The following is a 19,648-nucleotide window of genomic DNA, read 5'->3' as shown; positions in this document are numbered from 1 at the left end:
CCGCATGCTGTAATTAGGCCAGATGACCTACCCATCCTTAGAAGAACTTGACACCCTCCTGGCCCTCGCTACCGAAGACCTGCGCCTTGCCCCGTTTCACGAGAACATTGAGGGACTTGTGCATCACATCGGGATCCATCCCATGCCATTCTATTCCAGCCAGCCGTTAGCCATCATGCCATACCAGTATGACCCAAGAAGCAAGAAGCGAAAGCAAGTCAACCTACCCTGCGACATCGTAGCCTCCCCTTCCAACAACTCATAAACCGTAAGCACCACATTCTTCTGGCCCGTATTTTCCACCTATACACCAAAAACAAGCAGTTAGCCACCATCTCCCCAACTGCAATTCCGCCTCTCACTTCCTCTTTCAAGATGACAATAAGCTCTGGAATAGAGAAACACATACCCAATCCGCAATCAACCCAGCCCACTCCTCCGGCCTCTTCCACCAAATCCACGCCACACTCTTACTCCCACCATCAATCCACTCCGCTCTTTTCCCTCCACCTCCTTCCTCTTCCCCTTTCGCCATCCAGTCTAGAATATCCCGCGCATCGCTCATCGATATGCGCTTCCGGAGCGTCGCATTATGGAATAATGGGGACTCGATGGCTTCGATTAACGATAGTCGGTAGACGCGGTGATGCCGACACCAGGATTGGATCAGGGAGGACCATTTCTGGAGTTGGGAGGTGCGTGTCGTGCTGTTGGGTTGGGGGGTGAAGAAGGCTGGGAAGGAGTAGGTGAGGGGGAATTGGAAGGGTGGGGTGGTTGTGGTTGATGTTGTTGTTGCGCTTGTCATTTTGGTGGTGGTATTTGTGTCTGTCGCTGATTGGTATAGAGGACTGAGGTGTGTAGATCGCTGTTGTGAAATACTCGGAATATAGTACGGGTCGATAAATTGTAACGTTGACGGTGATAGTTGTAGTGGTGGTGATCGATAAGGACGTCAGTAGATTATCTACCGCCAGCCAACAACCCACCCACCTTAATGGAACTAACTTAACTTCTCCGCCCTAGAAATTTCCGCAACCTCCGCAGCACCGCACCGCACCGCGCACCCCCACCTTCTCAAAAGGTTTCTCCAACAAGTTTCTCCCAACATTTCCTACCACCCTCAATTAATCTTCAGATACGCAATGTCTCAACCTCCTGCTAAGCGTCAAAAGCGCGCCGAGTACCGCAAACAAGCCGCCGAAGCGGTCGTCGCGCAACCGAATGAATCCGCCCCCGTGAGCCATGTCAAGCTCCCTAAGAAGAAGTTCTATCGTCAGCGGGCGCATGCGAATCCGTTCTCGGATCATCAGTTGAACTAGTATGTTGTTACTTGTTGCTCATTGTGCCATGCGAATGAGGTCAATGGCGTGGTGGATTGGAATGGAAAGGAAATGCCAGGCTAAACTTTTCTTTCTTTCTCTCCAACTGTACAGTCCCCTCAGCCCGGCGCATATGGATTGGGCATCGCATTTCCCTGCTTTCGTGAACCCCGATGCCACGCAGACGAACCTGATCGGAACGAGAAAGTTGCTTAAGGATGTGGAGGTCGTGGACATCGGATGTGGATTCGGTGGGTTGCTTGTCGGTCTGGCGGGGTTGTTGCCGGAGACGTTGATGGTCGGTATGTATATCTACATCTTCCTTTCTCACACAGCCAAGGATTGTGTCGAAATGATCTGAACTGAACTGAACCTTCAATCTAGGAATGGAAATCCGCATCGCCGTTCTCGAATACCTAAACACCCGTATCCAAGCTCTTCGCGTGCAACAACAGCACCAGCAACAAAAGACACAACAACAGCAACAACAACAATCACAATCTCAACCTACCTCTTCGACTTCCACCCCTGCCCCTACCACCCCTGCTGACGCCGCCGTCGATACTCCCACCGATGCCCCGGCGCATCCCGACCCGAACGCCAGCGCGGCTCTCGTCCCCGGAGGATACCAGAACATCTCGGCGATCCGGAGCAACACGATGAAGTTCTTCCCGAACTTCTTCAACAAGCACCAGCTGTCGAAGATCTTCATCTGTTTCCCCGACCCGCACTTCAAGGCGCGGAAGCACAAGGCGCGCATTATCTCGGAGACTTTGAATGCGGAGTATGCGTATGCGCTGCGCCCTGGTGGTCTACTGTACACTATTACGGATGTGGAGGAGTATCATCATTGGATTTTGAGACACTTCCGGGATGAGAGTGCGGTTGAGGAGGCGGAGAATGAGGGACCCACTGTTAAGGAGTTGTTTGAGAGGGTGTCTGAGGAGGAGTTGGAGAAGGATGAGTGTGTGAAGGTTATGAAGGAGGCGACGGAGGAGGGCAAGAAGGTTACGAGGAATAAGGGTAACAAGTATGTTGCTGTGTTTAGGAGGAAGGAGGATCCGGAGTGGGCTTGATTTCTGTGTTTCTGTTCGGCTTGTATAGATCTATGGCGTGGATGTTTTGTTGCGAGATTAACAAAAGTTAATTATTATATACATGGTTTGGATGATCATCTGTTATAATATGTGCTCATGTAGTCTTGTGGGTGTGTTGCTTCGATACATATTGCATTGTCTGGGATGGCATGTTGTAGAGTGGCTGAGTTTAGCTCAGAGGAGAGTCCCATAGTGCAGCAGAGTGGTGTTGGACGTTGATTGCTCTGAATTTGTGAGAATTTACGGGGAAGGGACCGTGCTTAGGAAATATAAGAAACACATAACGCTCGAATGCTAGCTTCGTAGAGTACTTTCACAGGCTAATAATTCATAACATCATCTCCATCATGTCGTTAGTACTTCATTTCTCTAGGCTTGCAATGAAGGAGCCCATGACCAGCATGAAGCATCACGTATGGCTAATTGCAGTCGCGCGCCGACGAAACCAGACGTGTATCACGAGAAAGACAACCACTCCGAGAGCAAGCATCGCGGATATCACCGAGAACCCCATGATATACTTCGGACCGTCGGAGGAAGGGAACAAGTACTGCTGCCAGTTAGTCATCTGAATGCCAACAAAAAATCTCGAGATTGTTCATACCGAGCCATATATTTGGGCTAGATTCCCTAATGCATTTACTAGCGCAAGGCTGACGCCTCTGACTTGCGGGTGCATGTTCGCAAATGCAGATGATGCATACGCAAGGGTGCCTCCATTGGTTGCCCACAATCCGGCAGCCATAAGTACGAGAAGGACATATCGTGCAGTATAGTTGTATACAACACAGACAGCAATGGAACAAGCTAGCGATGTACTCAGCCAGCCAGCAATGACAAGACCTCGCCATTGGGGGATTTTGTCGCTGAAGTATGCGGTGATTGCGGTGCAGACGAATGCGACTGCGTAGATCGGTACTGTCAGGAAGTTTACCCTTTCAGTGGATGAATCCCCGAAGAGGCCCTTCACGAGTGTAGGGTAGAAGTAGGAAAGTGTGCTAGAGCCGACTATGACCTTTCTGAAGTCAGAGTTGTGGCATCATGCGAATGACGGCGGGTTACCATACCATATATCCAACCACAAATCCCCAGGTCCGCCAATCCCTAGCCGATTCGAAAATAGCATTCCAATGTGACAACTCCGGGCTGTCTTCAGTCAAAGATGTGACATTGTCTGTCGCTAGCCGTGCGATAGCCACATGTCGCTCTCGTTCTGATAAGCGCCTAGAGGTGGCTGGAAAGTCGGGCAAGATGAAGGCACATATGATCGCGACCCCCACAGTTGCAGATCCCTCCACGATGAAGAGCCATCTCCACCCTCTTATTCCATGAACTCCCTCTAGACCCTGGATAATGCCTGCTGCTAGCAAGGAACCAAATGCTCCCGAAAGGATTGCAGCAGATATGTAGACACCGAATCGCTTCGATTGTTCCGTCCGTTTGTACCAAGACGAGAGGACAAGAAGGACACCAGGTGCGAAGCCCGCTTCAACACAGCCTAACAAAGTTATGAACATACTATCACCACGGACAAGTCAGTAAGATGCCTTACCAATCAGTGCGCGCAGCACAACAAGGTGCTTGTAGTCCTTTATCACGCCCATCACACAGGTTAGTGCTCCCCATAATACCATGATACCAGTTAGGAACAACGAAGGGCGCGTGTGGCTTAGTACTAAGCTATATAATTGTTAAACGGTCAGCGCTGGCGTGTGAAAATCCCGAGTTATTGAGCCGGAACGTACTTGCTGGGAACTTCAAAGACAACATATCCGATGAAGAAGACAACCAGAGCAATTGAATATTGGCCGGATGTCAAATTCAAATCGTCCTGCATACCCGAGATCTTTGCGTTGCCGATACTAATAACGTAAGACTAGTCAGATATTTGTAGCAATGTATCGTAGCATCTAGGGCACAAGGTATACTTAGTCCGATCCATATAGGAGAGCAGATACATGATCCATATCGTTGGAAGCAAAGTCATGTCAACCTTCCGCACGAGGGCCTTTTCCTCCTCGGGAGAGAAAGGCGAGGTGATAACATCCTCTATCTCCTCTGAGAGAGAGGCATCACACTTGAGCTTGTAATCCGAATCTTCTGCCATTAGGGACTGGTCTGAACAATGATTAAAGCGACTGGTAGAGGGAAAGTGTCATTGACAGATGAAGGAAGAGTTGGGAATAGTTAGTCCGACAGGCCTGCCTACAATGTCAACCACCAGACCATCGACTCCTTGCAGGGTTATTTATGCTGCCCGCTCAGGGCACAACGCCCATGCCGGCATTGCGAATAGGAAAACGATATGGTGCTGTAGCTGCCATCGTTCGACATGGATCAGACGTCATCCGAAGGATATTGCAGCAGCTAGATCTCCCGATCCCCGCGCAAGAGCCGTATCAATCTATAGATGGTCGTACATGCGGATTTGATGCGATGACGGCAATGGGGACGCGATCCCCGCAAAAGCTCGGGAACCCCCGCAAAGCTGGGGTTGACATCCAAGCGTCTCCGTCTTGCCGAACGAAATTCAGGTGCCTCGACTCGAGGCACTCGTATGACACGCGAATCTTGCCAAAGTCAAGCTGCCTAGTTGCCCATCTAGGAAATGGGGAAGGCTGGTTCAAAGGAATCACACCCTCGCAGGCAAGTTGCCGCGAGACGGAGAGAAGCCTCGAGCCGAGATGACAAGACAGTCTGCCTTCCTTTTCCGGAATAGCCTTGGTTCGGCTCTAAAGTCATGCAGGCAACTTCGATTAGTACTTAGAGCCTTCAGATTATGGGGTTCTCTGTGGTTGCAGCTAGCAAGATGCAAAACATGTGTCTTTCAAACCATTTATTGTCTTAAATTCACCTAAAGTGTACGCTATCGTAGACTCCCGCTGGATGCTATGCAATTCACAGGTCGCAACAAACATGAGAAGAAAACAGGGAGACATATATGAAAAACAATGGCCGTATAACCTTGGATGATGCATCTTGTCAAGCGCACTGCGCTCGACACTATGCAGATGGCCACGATGATCATGTCACTGGCGTCAGTCATCGGTTGTTGGAGCCTCAGACCCCGGAGATCCATCATCCGACAGATACTCACATCACGGCGACGCCTTCAACCGTATACCTTCACATCTTTCACAGACAGCCAATTGGACCGGCCCGCCGATAATACGTCCCTTGGCTGTCCTTCTCGGTTCCCCTTCTCGGACGAAGTAACGACCGTCGGGACCGAATCCATCCCCGCACTCGTGGCAGACAAAGCATTCATCATGCCACTGCCCTCCAACTGCACTTATCACAACATCCTCCAGCACTGGCTTCTTGCATCCAAGGCACCGAGGAGCTGTGCGACGGGAGTGGCACTGCAAGCACCATGCAAAGCCATCCTTTTCTACAAAAGGTGTGTCTGCTTTGAAAGGCTAGAAGAAATGTGTTAGCTCTTATCGACTACAAAACATAGGGAAAGACCGTACATCACCACACTCGGCACAGAAGAAGTGCCCGACATGCCACTCAGCTCCACAAGCAACGACCACTTCTCCCTCTATCGGGGTTTTGCAGCTCTTGCACCTTGGACTGAATAGCTCATGGAAATCAAGATGGCAGTAAAACCTCAGTCCATGGGCTTCTTCATCATCGCTGGAAGCCTGCGCGAGACGTTCTTGGCGTTTCACGTCAGGTTCCTCATAGAATGCAACACACTCCAGAGCAGTCTGGCAATGGTGGCACACGAAGCACTCGGGATGGAAACGTGATCCCGAAGCGGTCACGATTTTCCCTGAAATTGGAAGAGAGCATGCCTCGCATGTTGCGGTGGGAACGCCAGAGCGGCTATATGTGGATAGCCACCGACTCTGCAACCCTGCAGTGGGTTTTCTCGGGGATCGCCTGGGAGCTTCGTTGTTCTTGGGTGGGCTCGACGGTGAATTCCCACCAGTGTTTGTGCTCTGGGATGGTCCTGCCATCTCAGAGATAGTGGGCTCTTTGTCGTCTGGCAAGTTGATAACCGGGATCGACGGTGCCTCGGATACCTCAATAGTGGGAGCAGCTGGCTCGGGAGAAGGCACGTCCGGCGTTGCATCCCTTCCCTTGAAACTATCTCGGTTGCGCGGGCTTTGCGCCTCGGTTGGCTTCCAAGTTGGATCAAAACTCACGATCGGCCGACCAGCACGATCACTTACCGCGGTTGGCATTGGTAGGCGAGTGCTCCGATCTCTGAGTTTCTTGCTAGTAGCTGCTCGAATGTCATCACTGCGGATCTCTAGGCCATTCTTCATAGGGGCATCTTGCTCCTCAACCTCAGAGCCTGCCGTAGGAGGTTGGGGAAGCGGGTCGTTCATTCTATACTCTGGGTTCCTTGACTGGCTTGGGGGGTTCTTATGAAGTTCGAAGCGAGCCAGCTTGTCCACAAAAGGAAGGCTACTGAACCGACTAGGTAGAGGACGAGAACCGCGAGGAAGAGCGTTGCGTGGCTTATTTCTCAAAGCCGAAGAGTCCGACCTTGAGAAGTCCGGCCGACTGTTCTCGTCCTTCTGTGGGGAAAGCTGAGGCTCTTCGTATATTTGGTCGTTCGGATTCCTAAAGATGCCTTTGGATGAATCTCTACCGACATTCGCCAAGCCCAGCCCATAGCTGCTGCTGATATTCTGGGTGGATACTTCGTCCCGCGGCAACGCAAAGTTGACTTTGAGGTTCTTCCGTAGAGTCCCGTTCTTTTTAGGGCTGGGAATATCCCTTCCCATGGCAAACTCCTGCTCATCATGTGCCGGGCTTTCGTCCGACTCTTGGATGCTGCTAGGACCGTTGTAGCTTATAGTCGATCCCTGGTAGGCAAGACGACGACTGCCCCGTCGTGGCGTAGGAGAGCCCAGCCTCTCGCCACGCGAATACTGACTATTCCTATCTGGGCTTTTCTGGAGCGTGTCCAAATCGGGATTGTGATATGGTGCATATGGGTTCTTATAGGGAACACCGGGGTTCTGGTGCATCCACACGAGCTCGGTAGCTTCATCTTGTGCAGCTGCATGGAGCTCGACGTCATCCTCCAGGTCCATCTGTTGTAAGGCATCTCGCAAGGACTTTGCCTCTTCCTTCTCTATACGCCGTTGCGGGCTTTCACGATAAGCGGCGCTGGGGGAGGTAGGAAGAGCGCGACTGTAGGCTCGAGTGGGTGAGATATGCTGCCGTACGGGGACTGTTCTTGGTTCCTGGACCAACGGTCGTCCGATAGGGCTGCCCAGTGCGCCTCGAGATGACGTCGGCCTATGGTTTGAAAGTGAGCTGGTGGCCCGAGGATGCTCGGTCTCAGCTGCTGGGGTGCTCGACTGCATATACGAATGTCCATACGACGACATTGCAGACGCTGCTCGTGGAGGAAGATCCTCCCGAGTGTCAGAGGACGATCCAGTTGATCTCGAAGGAAGCGGCCTGGATCCGCCGGGGCGGGCAGGACGATTCGTCCGCAGATCTTTCAGATAGGTCGCTGTTACGCCAGGAATTAATAAACATTGTCCATATCAACCCACAGCCGGCCGCTCGGCCAACACCCTCGGAAAGCGCAGATAATGCTCTGACTCAACATCGCAGCAGCGTAAACACGTACCGATCTGATCATTGGACATGTAAGTTGGACCGGGAGGCGAGACCTTGCGCTGGCCGTCCCTGGCCTTGTGAAATTGTGGCCTATGCATCATACTGGCCATGGAGGTTGAACCTGAGAGATCATACCAAGGGGGGGATATCAGGAAGGGGTAGGATGATGAGTTGGCTCTCAGTCGCAGAGCTATGAAGTAAGTGTCTAATATAATCGAATAGAGCCAATTAGATTCAAATGGGTGGCTGGGCAGTGGGCCAGGTATGGAATCAACTAGAGAGATCGGATCTGCCCAACTAGATCCGCTTTCCTTGCTTGAAAGCGATAAGGCGTTGTTCTTACAGGGTTAGGGAGTTAGCGCGGCGTCGGAGGTAGTAATTAGTGAGTAGTTAATAATGATTAGTTTCAATGAGCTCATGGATACTAGTTAGTACTGAGTGACAGGCAGGGGTACAGGCTGGGAAAGACAAGACGGACAGAAGCTATGGCCATCAATCAATCCCGCCGAGGGACAACAAAGCACCCAACCAAACACTGCAAACATCAGGTTCCGGTTCTCAAGGCAACGCGGGGCCGTGATGACTCATCGCAGCGCACAGTCTATTCCTCTTTTGGTAGTCAAGTTGGATCTGATAGAGCACTAGTATGTAGCACTGGGTGCATTCAGTCCTCATATTTGCTCTCTCTGGGATGAACAGGTTAAATGTCCGTCTGCTAGGTGGGAATGGAAATGCAAAAATAACTGTGGGTCATTTATGCAGATTTGGATACGACACATTGAATCCCTCAGATCGAGCTATGCCTCGCAGTATGCGTCTGTGTAACCTGTCTTGGTACAACCAACTCTTCTTCTGTGGATGCTACTGCCATAGTATCAGGTACAGACTCCTGAGAAGGCTACACTGTCTGGTGCACAGTATTAATACCTTAGCAAGCCCGTCTCACTTCATTACCGACGGAAGTAACAAAGCCTCTCAACCTTCCAGTATGAGAGGACAGTCAATCATCGTGCCTGAAATTATGGGCATATCAACGACCCGAACATTGAAATTATGCTTGCTGGGAATAGTAACAAATACTGCAAGCTTAAATCTACCTAACTGACATGAGGCGCGTACAACTATTGTGATAGCAAGTGACGGAACCGTAAGCAGCTGTGTCCTTCTGTAATTGAAGCTGGTGGGAGCTGCTAATGCGACATGAAGAGTTATTCTGCCCTAAGTAATAATTCAAAGTGCTACGAGGATAAAGCGTGGGTATCATAGTCCTCAAGACGCACTTCTCTAACGTCTGGGTACTAGCTTAAGGCAGGGGTATGCACATGTATAGATGTCCAAGGAGGACCCATACGGAATACCTGCATTCGTAGCATCAAACATACACAATTGACCTATCGCCAACAGATCTATCTCACAGCTTCATATGAGCCTGCAGCTCAAAGAATTCTACTATCATGACTGGACCGCCTCGTGTTCCCCCAGACTCCGCACGGGTCAATCGGCACGACGTTTGCGCTAACTGGACCCATGGGCGCTATCGTCCTCAATCCTGGATGGAATTAAACCCAATCAACAAACCAGTCACAGACTGACTTTCTCGGACTAGTCACCGAACCGCTTAGTATGGCCGAGGGCTCACTAACTGGTTCGTATGACCGAGGATCTTGTTTCTTTTCAGGCTCTCTATGACACATCGGCGCTTTTTAGGCCTTCGGTTTTCCTGGACCCTTGCCATAAAACCGGCGCCATGCGGTTCTTCGATCTCTATCCCCGCACAACTTCTGTTTCGCTCTACCACTTAACTTTCTTGGCTACTGCTGGAGGCTTCCGTGAATGTTCGATAGCGTCCTCGATGCCGTATCTGGAAGTTAACAGCCGTGGTCTAGAGCAGCGTGCTATATTCTCCTGACCTATCTTGATTTTTAGTTATCTCGAAATGGGAGATAATACGCCAATCGACATCATCCATTCTCGAGATTACGATGAGACTCCAAATCTAGATCCCCTGTCGCAAGTACAGGAGCAACAACAACAGGATTCGGCTCCCAAAGATGCAGAGACCAAATATGAACAAGACGTCGTACCAGACGGTGGCTATGGCTGGGTTTGTGTCGCTTGCGTCTTCTGGATCAATGCGCACACGTGGGGAATCAACAGTGTTGGTTATTCTAAATCATTTGCTCCGAATCAGAAACTAACACACACACGCACTTGTCCCGAGATCTAGAGCTACGGCGTCTTTCTCTCCTACTACCTCTCGCACAATGTCTTTGCCAACGGTTCTGCCCTGGCCTACGCTTTCACCGGCGGTTTGAGCATCTCCTGTGCCCTACTAGTAGCTCCTCTAGCCACACACCTCATCCACATCTGCGGAACCCGCCTAGTTCTAAACCTCGGAGTCTTCTTCGAAACCCTCTCCCTAATCGGCTCATCCTTCGCTACCGAACTATGGCACATCTTCCTTAGCCAAGGCGTCTGCTTCGGCTGGGGAATGGGCTTCCTCTTCGTCGGAAGCGTAGGCATAACCCCTCAATGGTTTCACCGCCGTCGCAGTCTAGCAATGGGCATCAATGCAGCCGGCTCGGGCATAGGGGGACTAATCTACTCCCTAGCCGTTGGCGCCATGATCCCCCGACTCGGCCTAAGCTGGGCATTCCGAATCCTAGGAATCATCGCCTGCGTCGTCAACCTAGTATGCGCCAACCTCCTCAGAGACCGAAACAAAGACATTGGAAGCCGCCACCACGCCTTCTCCCTACCTCTACTCAAGCGTCCCGAATTCCTCCTCTTCCTAGGATGGGGCATCCTCAGCATGCTAGGCTACGTTGCCGTGCTTTTCAGCCTCGCCAATTTCGCCCTCTCCGTCGGTCTCTCCTCCCACCAGGGCAGTATCGTCAGCGCCTTACTTAACCTCGGCCAGGGCCTCGGACGACCCATCGTGGGCATGTTCAGTGATAAGCTAGGTCGGATTAACATAGCCACGTTCCTAACATTCCTCTGTGGTTTGTTCTGTCTGGTGATCTGGATCTTCGCTCGCAGTATGGGCGTGGTCTGCTTTTTCGCTGTCCTCGTCGGCACTGTTGCAGGAACCTACTGGGCCACCGTCACCCCTGTGCTGGCGGAGATTATCGGTCTGCGGGACCTCCCTAGCGGGTTGAGCATTGCGTGGCTGGTTTTGGTACCCCCCACAACTGTGTCGGAGGCTATTGCGCTTGTTCTGAGGGATAATGGATCCACGGACTCGGTGTATCTGAGAGTGCAGATCTTCACGGGGTTCATGTACATTGGTGGTGCGGCGTGTTTGTGGCTCGTGCGAGGATGGAAAATAGGAGAGCTTGTGCGGTCTGAAAAGAAGGAGGGTGCGTCTCCTGGTGTGATGGTTCCCGGTAGTATAGAGAAGAAGGATAAGGAGGATACTGCACAGAAGGGAGAGGAATATGATCCTTCGCCTGGAATACCCGCATCAGGAGTGAAAGAGACTCAACTCTGGGCGCCTTTTCATTTGCTGCGTCAGATGGTGGCCTTGAGGAGAGTCTGATCAGTCTAGACGAGAAGGAAGAAGACACTACAAGAGACTAGACTAGATAGCATAGGATGTCTAGATTACCATTCTAGACTAGCATAGAAGTACATAAGAGGCATACATACATATATACAATGAATCTACATAAAGCACCGATAGACGCCTTCTAGTCATAGTGAATTTTGCAAACCAGAATGATTGTAGTCATGTCATTATTTTAGTAACTTTTCTCTCCAGTCTAGGCATCGCTTCCCAGAATCAGGATTCTAACCCGCCTCTTTCCTGCGCCGCGACCACCTTCTTCCTTGACAGAGCTAACGTTGACATTGACCTTCTGGAACAGTTCCACAGACATGCTGGGCCCTGACTCGGAGTTTCCTTTGTTGGAAACGCGAAGAGTGTACTCTTCATTGTCGAAGTCGCTCTGTCGGCGCGTCACCAGCTCCCGTCGCTCGTCGACGGTGCGGAGAGCAGCGTCATCCGGAAGGACGAAATCCTCCAAGCGAACCACGCCCTCGATACCGAACCGCGGAACGAATACAACAACGCCGTTCTCGAAGACACGCATGACGTAGCCCTCCTCTTCAATGCCGCCGTCCACGCCATCGGCTGCCATCTTCTCTCCGCGTGCCTTGAGCGCCTGTCCAACGTAGTATTCGATGCTGGCGCGGCCGGCGAACTGGGCGTTGCGATGACGGTAGTTAATGTTCCGGCAGATATCTTCGAGTCTGTTCCGGGTCATCACTCCCTCTACGACGGCGCGGCCATCTTCGCCCTCGTAGCCAATTGCTGACGCGAGTTGGCGGTGGACTAAGAGATCTGCGTAACGTCTGATGGGGGAGGTGAAGTGTGTGTAGATGGGTGAGGCTAGACCGTAGTGACGGAATTCGGACTCTGCGTGGGCGCCTGCGCAGAAGTACTCTGCGGATGTCATGCAACGGGTGGCGAGAATGCGGACCAAGGTGTTGAAGAAAGGGTTCTTCTCGTCAACACAACGGTCAAGGGAGTCGGCGAGGGCACGAGAGCTGGACACGTCCAATCTCATGTCGCGCTTCTTGGTGAGTTGGTTGATGAGCTCTTCGAAGTTTTGAGGGGGAGGGGTGGCGTGGCGTCGGAGCATGGCGGTCTGAGAGAAGGTGCTGTAGATCTTGGAAGCAACTGTAATGTTGGCGTGAAGCATGAATTCCTCAACGAGACTGTTGGTCTCGAGCATGGCCTTCGTCTTAACGTCCGTGAGAGGATCGCCCACCTCGTCGTTGTCGGTTTCGATGCGGACTTCGGGCGAGGCGAGGTTCAAAGCACCCGCATCCATGCGCTTCTGTCGGAGGATCTTGGAGAAGCGGAGCAGAGTGCGCATGCTTTCGGTAAGTTCGTCTTTCTGCGTAGGATCATCAATGCGCTTCTGGGCCTTCTCGTAACTGAAGGCTTCACGAGAGCGAATGACCGATTTGGTGAAGTCTGCAGATACCACTTCTGCGTTGGGTGTCATCTCCCACAGGACAGAGAAAGCGTACCGCTCGACGTAGGGCTTGAGGGAACAAAGGTCTGTACCGAGAAGATGGGGCAGCATATCGATACGCTTGTCGACTAGGTAGACTGTTGTTCCACGGAGACTGGCCTCCAGGTCCATTGCATTGTTCGGCTTGACGAAGTGAGACACATCTGCAATGTGGACACCGACTTCGAAGTTGCCGTTCGGTAATGGCCGTGCATGAAGCGCGTCATCAATATCTTGGCAGCCTGGGGGGTCGATACTGCAGATGAGGAGATCTCTCAGATCCCTCCGTCCCTTCCAGCCAATATTATCCTTGCTAGCCGGTACCCGCCAGTCATGACCCTCGGCGGGAAGACAGTCGAGAACAGCCTTCGGGAATGGCTTGTACTGAACGTCATACTCAAGGAGCAGAGCCTCTGTCTCCGCACCCTTAGTCTCCAGTTCTCCTAGTGAGCGAATGAAATGACCGGTGGGGTATCGGGAATCGCGATCCCAGGCGTCGATGGTGACAAGAATACGTTGGCCCATAAGATCACCAGCTTGTCTAGTACGGACTCGGATCTTCGGTACACGCTTGTCCATAGGGAGGACGAAGACGGTCTGCTGGCGGCGACCGCTGCTAGCCTGAGCACCTGCCGAACCGGCATCGACATGTCCGACATATTGGCGCCAGTTGCGTTTCATGACTCCAACCACCTTGGCTGTCGGTTGCGGCTTTCCCTCCGAGCTTTTCCCATGAGCTTTCCTGACCTCTTCTTGCAAGGCCTTCCGTTCCCTCTCCGACACCACTGCCTCGGTATCATCGGTATCAGGGTTGTCGTTCTTGGTGACCGCCTCTTCATCGACGATCTTGGTAGATGGCGACTTCCATTGGTCCTTGGGAAGTACTTCAATAACAACCACATCTCCAGAGATGGCTCTGTTACTGTTATCACGACCCAGAATGAGCAAGGGCTTGTCGAACGCCGGAACATTGACAGAGCCCTCCAAATAGTTGTAAGGCGAAACATTGAAGACACCCTGGTGCAAAGTTCCAGCTCTAATGCCTGTCATAAGCTTGGACATCGAGTAGTATTCGGGGTAGAAAAGTTCGCCGCGTGCGCCCTTCGCTTCCCTTGCCTCCCGAGACTCGTTGATCATATCAAGTAGTCTATCAGAGTCTTCTAGGCCGGACACATAGTCTGACAGTGACAATGCGGTCACGTCTTCCTCCTTTGCTTTGCGCAAGTTTTCCTTGTCGTCCGTGATGACAACGATAGCCGGGATGTCGTTCTTCTTCCCCTTCTTCACCGTGGTCTTGAGATGTTCCGCATACCACTTGGCCACTGTTCGCACAGCTCGGTCATTTCTGTCATTTATCGACTCATCGGGTCCTCGCCGGACGTGGGTCTCCAGTCGGAACTCATTGAAGAAGAGATAGAACCGCTTTTCGTCGGTCTTGATCAGAGAGAGCAGGCGGTTGTAGAGGGGTAGGGACTGGTTCTTCAATTCTTCGAGGACGGTTTGGAGGATGATAACATCGTAGAAGGCTCCGGTATGTTCGAAAAGATCCATGCCATTCAGCAACGCATTCGTATCGGGGACAAGGTAGTGGCCGCGGGGGAAAGCGCTGGTGCCCGCGGGCTGCTCCGAGAGCACGAAAGGCGTGACTGTGTCGCATTAGCCATCAATTTAAGCAAAAGTTCGATCTGCTTGTCTCACTATTTCCATTAGCATCCGCTGGCGCAGTAGAGGCGCATGTCGAGCAAAGCTTTGACGAGCAAGGAATGTCTTGTCTGAGGTAAAGTTCGCGAACAATCTTTTGAACTTTTCCGCTTTTCGTGGATCTCACGAAGACTTTGCTGGTGACATTTGCTGCCTGCGGATTCGACGAGAAGTCACGCCGTAAACTTTTCATTTTGACTGTATAGTGACCACACCCTTGGCAGGTCGTTGTATTCTGCGACCCAAATTGTTTTTTCAGGCCGTTGATGCACTCCGTGACGTTTGCTCAGATCTGGATCCGCCTGCTGAAGCGGGATCCAGACGTTGGACCGGATCGGGAAAGTCTGCCGAGTGCCGACGGGCATCGCCATGGGCTCTCTCTTGATAAGCATGCTATGTTCCGCCATCAACCTCTGGGTCCTCCGTAGACTTTCTACTCTTTTATTTACAGAATCTAACCGGCTAGTAGTTCATAAATATGGTTCTCGCAGTAAGCGCTTAATGCCTCAGTAGATGGCTTTTCATTATGTTTGCGGAGTTCTCACTGATATGATATATTTCTCTCATCACAGGCCGTGGGGCAACTATGTTCGACTGGAAGTCTAGCGGCCAACTTGACGCAATGCAAGACGCTGGTACGCAAGGCAGCTGCAGCTGGAGCTAAGGTAAGTTGTTCCCATAGTACTTGTTGGCCCACAAGTCATTCACGCTTGATTATCATAAGTATCAGCATCCATTTAACAAATCAACAGGCATTGTTTCTTCCCGAGGCTGCGGACTATATCGCATCATCGCCTGCAGAGACCATCTCACTGGCACGCTCTGTACAAGACAGTGAATTTGTACTGGGTCTCCAAAAAGAGGCACAATTAGCCAATCTGCACATCAATGTAGGGATACACGAACCGGCGTCGAACGGTAGGATCAAGAACACCCTCGTTTGGATCAATGAAAAGGGCGACATCACACAACGCTACCAGAAGGTCCACCTATTCGACGTGGACATCAAGGGTGGACCAGTATTGAAGGAAAGCGCGTGAGTTCTAATAAGTGGATGTGGTTTGATCGAACTTGGCTAATGTCAAATGAAGGAGCGTCGAGAAGGGGATGGAGATACTACCGCCTTTCGAGACGCCCGTTGGGCGAGTAGGCTTGTCTATTTGTTTTGATGTAAGCCGCAAGCAGCCAACTTATATTGCAGGGCGTCTTGCTCACGTTTAACCTTACACAGCTGCGCTTTCCTGAGATTAGTCTGGCTCTCAGAAGACAGAACGCTCAAATCATCACATATCCATCAGCTTTTACGGTTCCTACCGGGACAGCGCATTGGGAGACCCTTTTACGCGCCAGAGCTATAGAAACACAGTCCTATGTGATTGCCGCAGCTCAGGCCGGGCCTCACAATGAAAAGAGGAGAAGCTACGGACATTCCATGATCGTCAACCCATGGGGCGAAGTTGTTGCCAAGCTTGGCGATGAATACCAGGAGCCGCAGATCGCGGTTGCGGACATTGATCTAGATCTCCTTGCCAAAGTCAGGAGAGAGATGCCGCTACTCAGAAGAACGGATATATACCCAGAAGTATAGATGATCATGGCATTCGACTCAGTACATACGATATCTGTAACTATTACACCATACATACTATCAATACCGTTTCCTTGTTGTATAACACCAAATGATAGGTTGCTATCCAGTGTGAACGTAGCCGAAAACCGAGATACACATCATACAACCCATGTATAAGGTACAGACATCTATTTCTCCCGTTTTTGAAACATTGCAAGCATGTCAACGAAGAAATTCAGGATATAGAATGACAGATACACGCAGGAAATTGGAGGCGAACAGTGAAATGAAATAGAAAAGCCCTGTCTAGGGTCGGACGTAATGTGCCTATTGACACCACTCGAACGAAGATTGTTTTCCACGCCCGACCGCTCTATGTACAAAGTACAAGATATTTCCGGACCAAAGCACCTTACTTGCGCTGGACCTTGTCAGGGTCCTCCAGAATGCCTTCGGCCTCCAGCCGCCGGCGAGCCTCTTCCAGAGCCCATGTTTGTATCCTGTCGTCATGTCAGCATCTAATCCTCGACTCTGCTAATACAGTGAAAGGCATTGTCGTGACGCGCAGAAAGATCTTAAGACAATCCACTTCAGCTGTCACACGAGGGAGAGGGATTGAACATACGAAGTGTCTGGCTTGAAGACGTATGCGACACCGGCAACGAGAAGACTGCCGATGAATCCATAGTACCACATGTTCTCCCAGCCCTCCTTCACGTACTTCTGGCCGGGCTTGAGGCCAAACAGGTAGCCGGTAGGAGGGTCATAGTGGTCACCGCGGAGGTTGCTGCGGGTCGAGAAGCCCTGGATGTTCTGGGCCCGGCGGGGGACACAGCGAGCGCGGAGGCAATGCGACAACGGACGAGCGGACATTGTGAATGTGCGGAGGGTCTGTTGCAATTCAGAAACCCCTAGTTTTCAACGTGGATGATAAGGGACAGGCGGTGGCGGGTGAGGATCCCTGTCGGGTATGGCGAGGCAACGACCGCTGGATTGGTATGCCGTAATTAGGAATCCGTTCGACCAGCGACGACAATAGTCGACCCAATTGAGTGATTTCAAATATCACTGCTTTCGTTGGAGCGGCAGGAGCGGCAGGTGGAGGGGTGATGTGACGGTCAAGCGGTTGATGTTCAGAAGCCGCAAAAGGCCGATGACTGCTGGGATTCTGCCGCTAGGCCCGAACAGGCAAATTTCCCTGCCGCCTTTCGGCCTGATGTCACAGGCATTAATTAGTATATGCCTGAGGCAGGAGCACTCGACGCGCGACGCGTTCGAGACCAATTAGAACGGCTTATCGCATATCGCGCATCGGCATTGCTACTATTGCGTGCATCGAACCAACTCTGATCTGCATTAGCACTCTGTCCTGAACCTGTCACTTATGACTCGCCTGGCATGGAATTCTGATGTCAGTCGATAAAATAAAGGTAACTATCTATTGTTCGCGGGATCATTCGAATGATTGAGGATCCACATGACATAGTACTCTTGCTAACCGCCTAGGCCTTTCTTCTCGAGATGCCCCATTGACCCCCAGCTCCCGAAGAACGCCAACTATAAACACGATGAACACAGGCAACGGCTCGTACAGGGTATCTTCGCAATCACGGTCGAAATTGAATGCTTTTCGGTACAACCAACAAAATGGACCAACTTCTGACAAGCCCCCTCAGAAGACTAGCTTAGCACCTGGCCATGCGAACAAGGAGAACCAGACGTCTTGGTTGAATGGAGTGATGGAATCCGAGAAATCGAATGAGAATAATCAAAATCAAACAGCGGAGGCAGCAGAACCAAAGGCACCGAGAGAATGCCCTCACACTCCAGGAAATAGGATCCCCCTAGCGGACCTTATCAACAATGCAGAGGATGCATTCATCCATGCTCCTATGCCGGAATTTACCCCAGAAGATTATGTTGTTTGGCAACATGTGCCCGCAAGCTCAAATCCTGATAGAATGTCCCAGACGCCTGCAGCACATGGTAAAAAGCGCCGCCATAGCTCATCCCCGACTAGCTCTCCCCTGGCGGGGACTTCGAAGAGCAGGCGTAAAGGATCTCTTGACTTGCAGAATTCTCAGACACTCCAGAAGACTCCGCAGCATGACCTCGCCGCCGACCTGTGGAACAGCTATGTGAGCAAGACCCTTGCCAACGGCAATGGCGAGATTCTTCGACCGCGCTTCACAAATCTCCTCTCTTCTTCCCCGCAAACGCCAGCGTCAGTGCGCACCAGCCGAGACTCTTCAGGTCTTAGACGATCAAATAGCTGTATGGCAGAATGGCCCAGTTCAAAAGCCAAGCGAAGAAGGATCGACAAGGAAAACTTTGGTACGGGACGAAGCTTATTCTCAAGGACAAGGAGCAATGTTGTCAACTCGGGAAACTATCAAGGCCCCAAGATCAGTTCTCTCGTGGAGGAAATCGAGAAGACGTTGAAAAAGGCACCTGTGCCGTTACCGGACACAACTGACTCGTCTCCTATACCAGCACGCAACCAAGGCCGGCGTAGGTCAAAATCCCCGACAGAGGATAGAAAGAGCCAAGCTCAAGCCTCGAAGAAAACCAGCCAAGTGCAAGAGCCCAGAATCATTCATGCTGCCCCTGAAGACAGGAAACCGTTGGAAGAGTCCTCATCGGATTACGGGGACGATGAATTTGACCAGGACTTCTTCGATCTCGCCGAAGCCTCAATGGATCCATTTGTGGATGCCGGTTCCTCTCACCACAAAGACAAAGCTCTGAGTGATGGACTTGCGAAAAATGAGGCTTCGACAGAGGCCTGCGCCTCAACTAAAGAATGGAGAGAGACTGATGCAGTGACTATGAAAACTAATGTGGATAAACCGACTAATGATGTTGATACCCTTGATGCTGATGAATTTGACGATGATTTTGATGGTTTATCGGACGGTATGGAGGATCTTCTCGCTCAATGTGAGAAGTCGCAGAGCACGGATATGGCAAAGCCTGTTTCTACGGGGCCAGCAGCCTCTAGACAACCAATTTCCGGAGCAAAATCTGGCTATTATCCTAGCGCGATGTCCGAAGTGCCCATTCAGAAGAAAGGAGAACAGGATGCATCTTTTGGTGATGAATTTGACGATGATGGCTTGGATATAGAGGCCATCGAACAATCCATGGTGCATTCAGGAGCAGATGCATCAAACGATGTTTGTCATTCTTAGTGGGTTCATGTGTTACATACTTACTAAGCCCCATATATAGAACATTAGAAGCCGACAAGCCATCAAGCGTTACCTGATTGTTGATATTGCCGAGTCTGCGTATAAAACCCTCAAAGGGCGCGTTCAGCCAGAACAGGTCAGACACCATCGAAAATAA

At 51.2% G+C, this 19,648-nt stretch overlaps 10 protein-coding genes across 10 annotated transcripts; 5 read left to right on the top strand and 5 right to left on the bottom strand.

Moving 5' to 3' along the window:
- Positions 1-37: 37 nt before the first annotated feature.
- Positions 38-805, bottom strand: BO88DRAFT_409555 (ESCRT-II subunit protein VPS25; the record flags this gene model as incomplete). Its single annotated transcript, XM_025707963.1, has 3 exons — positions 38-150; positions 228-303; positions 410-805. 3 exons carry the CDS (start codon positions 803-805, stop codon positions 38-40), a joined length of 585 nt encoding a protein of 194 aa, XP_025567962.1.
- A 217-nt stretch (positions 806-1,022) lies between these two features.
- trm8 (tRNA (guanine46-N7)-methyltransferase) lies at positions 1,023-2,637 on the top strand. Its single transcript, XM_025705421.1, has 3 exons — positions 1,023-1,318; positions 1,434-1,621; positions 1,704-2,637. Exons 1-3 carry the CDS (start codon positions 1,143-1,145, stop codon positions 2,393-2,395), a joined length of 1,056 nt encoding a protein of 351 aa, XP_025567961.1. The 5' UTR covers positions 1,023-1,142; the 3' UTR covers positions 2,396-2,637.
- Positions 2,638-2,825: 188 nt separating this feature from the next.
- BO88DRAFT_328215 (vitamin H transporter) lies at positions 2,826-4,523 on the bottom strand (the record flags this gene model as incomplete). Its single annotated transcript, XM_025702549.1, has 6 exons — positions 2,826-2,966; positions 3,021-3,431; positions 3,484-3,914; positions 3,969-4,096; positions 4,162-4,278; positions 4,345-4,523. 6 exons carry the CDS (start codon positions 4,521-4,523, stop codon positions 2,826-2,828), a joined length of 1,407 nt encoding a protein of 468 aa, XP_025567960.1.
- A 991-nt stretch (positions 4,524-5,514) lies between these two features.
- Positions 5,515-7,746, bottom strand: BO88DRAFT_328181 (LIM domain protein; the record flags this gene model as incomplete). Its single annotated transcript, XM_025702548.1, has 2 exons — positions 5,515-5,835; positions 5,890-7,746. 2 exons carry the CDS (start codon positions 7,744-7,746, stop codon positions 5,515-5,517), a joined length of 2,178 nt encoding a protein of 725 aa, XP_025567959.1.
- A 1,850-nt stretch (positions 7,747-9,596) lies between these two features.
- BO88DRAFT_354191 (MCT family MFS transporter) lies at positions 9,597-11,683 on the top strand. Its single transcript, XM_025703666.1, has 2 exons — positions 9,597-10,166; positions 10,236-11,683. Exons 1-2 carry the CDS (start codon positions 9,945-9,947, stop codon positions 11,544-11,546), a joined length of 1,533 nt encoding a protein of 510 aa, XP_025567958.1. The 5' UTR covers positions 9,597-9,944; the 3' UTR covers positions 11,547-11,683.
- BO88DRAFT_377107 (exosome catalytic subunit DIS3) lies at positions 11,595-14,995 on the bottom strand. Its single transcript, XM_025704389.1, has 2 exons — positions 14,728-14,995; positions 11,595-14,675 (listed from the first exon to the last, which is right to left on the bottom strand). The coding sequence occupies exons 1-2, from the start codon at positions 14,921-14,923 to the stop codon at positions 11,770-11,772; spliced, it is 3,102 nt and encodes a 1,033-aa protein (XP_025567957.1). The 5' UTR covers positions 14,924-14,995; the 3' UTR covers positions 11,595-11,769.
- A 148-nt stretch (positions 14,996-15,143) lies between these two features.
- BO88DRAFT_399851 (carbon-nitrogen hydrolase family protein) lies at positions 15,144-16,388 on the top strand. Its single transcript, XM_025705420.1, has 5 exons — positions 15,144-15,220; positions 15,303-15,395; positions 15,483-15,766; positions 15,822-15,900; positions 15,962-16,388. The coding sequence occupies exons 1-5, from the start codon at positions 15,209-15,211 to the stop codon at positions 16,316-16,318; spliced, it is 825 nt and encodes a 274-aa protein (XP_025567956.1). The 5' UTR covers positions 15,144-15,208; the 3' UTR covers positions 16,319-16,388.
- Positions 16,389-16,470: 82 nt separating this feature from the next.
- Positions 16,471-16,860, top strand: BO88DRAFT_4075 (uncharacterized protein). Its single transcript, XM_025707452.1, has one exon. It carries the CDS (start codon positions 16,622-16,624, stop codon positions 16,820-16,822), a length of 201 nt encoding a protein of 66 aa, XP_025567955.1. The 5' UTR covers positions 16,471-16,621; the 3' UTR covers positions 16,823-16,860.
- BO88DRAFT_399849 (uncharacterized protein) lies at positions 16,685-17,417 on the bottom strand. The gene has a single exon (XM_025705419.1). It carries the CDS (start codon positions 17,171-17,173, stop codon positions 16,898-16,900), a length of 276 nt encoding a protein of 91 aa, XP_025567954.1. The 5' UTR covers positions 17,174-17,417; the 3' UTR covers positions 16,685-16,897.
- A 253-nt stretch (positions 17,418-17,670) lies between these two features.
- BO88DRAFT_377103 (bifunctional ATP-dependent DNA helicase/ssDNA endodeoxyribonuclease DNA2) lies at positions 17,671-19,648 on the top strand (the record flags this gene model as incomplete). Its single annotated transcript, XM_025704388.1, has 3 exons — positions 17,671-17,730; positions 17,807-19,476; positions 19,532-19,648. Exons 2-3 carry the CDS (start codon positions 17,869-17,871, stop codon positions 19,646-19,648), a joined length of 1,725 nt encoding a protein of 574 aa, XP_025567953.1. The 5' UTR covers positions 17,671-17,730; positions 17,807-17,868.

The sequence above is a fragment of the Aspergillus vadensis genome (genome assembly GCF_003184925.1).
Source record: "Aspergillus vadensis CBS 113365 unplaced genomic scaffold BO88scaffold_1, whole genome shotgun sequence".
In the NCBI taxonomy this organism is placed as follows: domain Eukaryota; kingdom Fungi; phylum Ascomycota; class Eurotiomycetes; order Eurotiales; family Aspergillaceae; genus Aspergillus; species Aspergillus vadensis.
This window is presented reverse-complemented; position numbering and strand designations above follow the sequence as displayed.

What these genes read in the sequence shown, in the direction of transcription:
- trm8 (XM_025705421.1), top strand. Translation starts at nt 1,143, where the DNA reads ATGTCTCAACCTCCTGCTAAGCGTCAAAAGCGCGCCGAGTACCGCAAA. An exon ending in TCGGATCATCAGTTGAACTA is followed by an intron (nt 1,319 to 1,433) that starts GTATGTTGTTAC and finishes CCAACTGTACAG; the next exon opens with TCCCCTCAGCCCGGCGCATA. An exon ending in GCCGGAGACGTTGATGGTCG is followed by an intron (nt 1,622 to 1,703) that starts GTATGTATATCT and finishes CCTTCAATCTAG; the next exon opens with GAATGGAAATCCGCATCGCC.
- BO88DRAFT_354191 (XM_025703666.1), top strand. Translation starts at nt 9,945, where the DNA reads ATGGGAGATAATACGCCAATCGACATCATCCATTCTCGAGATTACGAT. An exon ending in ACACGTGGGGAATCAACAGT is followed by an intron (nt 10,167 to 10,235) that starts GTTGGTTATTCT and finishes CCCGAGATCTAG; the next exon opens with AGCTACGGCGTCTTTCTCTC.
- BO88DRAFT_377107 (XM_025704389.1), bottom strand. Translation starts at nt 14,923, where the DNA reads ATGAAAAGTTTACGGCGTGACTTCTCGTCGAATCCGCAGGCAGCAAAT. An exon ending in AGCGGATGCTAATGGAAATA is followed by an intron (nt 14,676 to 14,727) that starts GTGAGACAAGCA and finishes AATGCGACACAG; the next exon opens with TCACGCCTTTCGTGCTCTCG.
- BO88DRAFT_399851 (XM_025705420.1), top strand. An exon ending in CCAGTATTGAAGGAAAGCGC is followed by an intron (nt 15,767 to 15,821) that starts GTGAGTTCTAAT and finishes TGTCAAATGAAG; the next exon opens with GAGCGTCGAGAAGGGGATGG. An exon ending in GCTTGTCTATTTGTTTTGAT is followed by an intron (nt 15,901 to 15,961) that starts GTAAGCCGCAAG and finishes AACCTTACACAG; the next exon opens with CTGCGCTTTCCTGAGATTAG.
- BO88DRAFT_4075 (XM_025707452.1), top strand. Translation starts at nt 16,622, where the DNA reads ATGTGCCTATTGACACCACTCGAACGAAGATTGTTTTCCACGCCCGAC.
- BO88DRAFT_399849 (XM_025705419.1), bottom strand. Translation starts at nt 17,173, where the DNA reads ATGTCCGCTCGTCCGTTGTCGCATTGCCTCCGCGCTCGCTGTGTCCCC.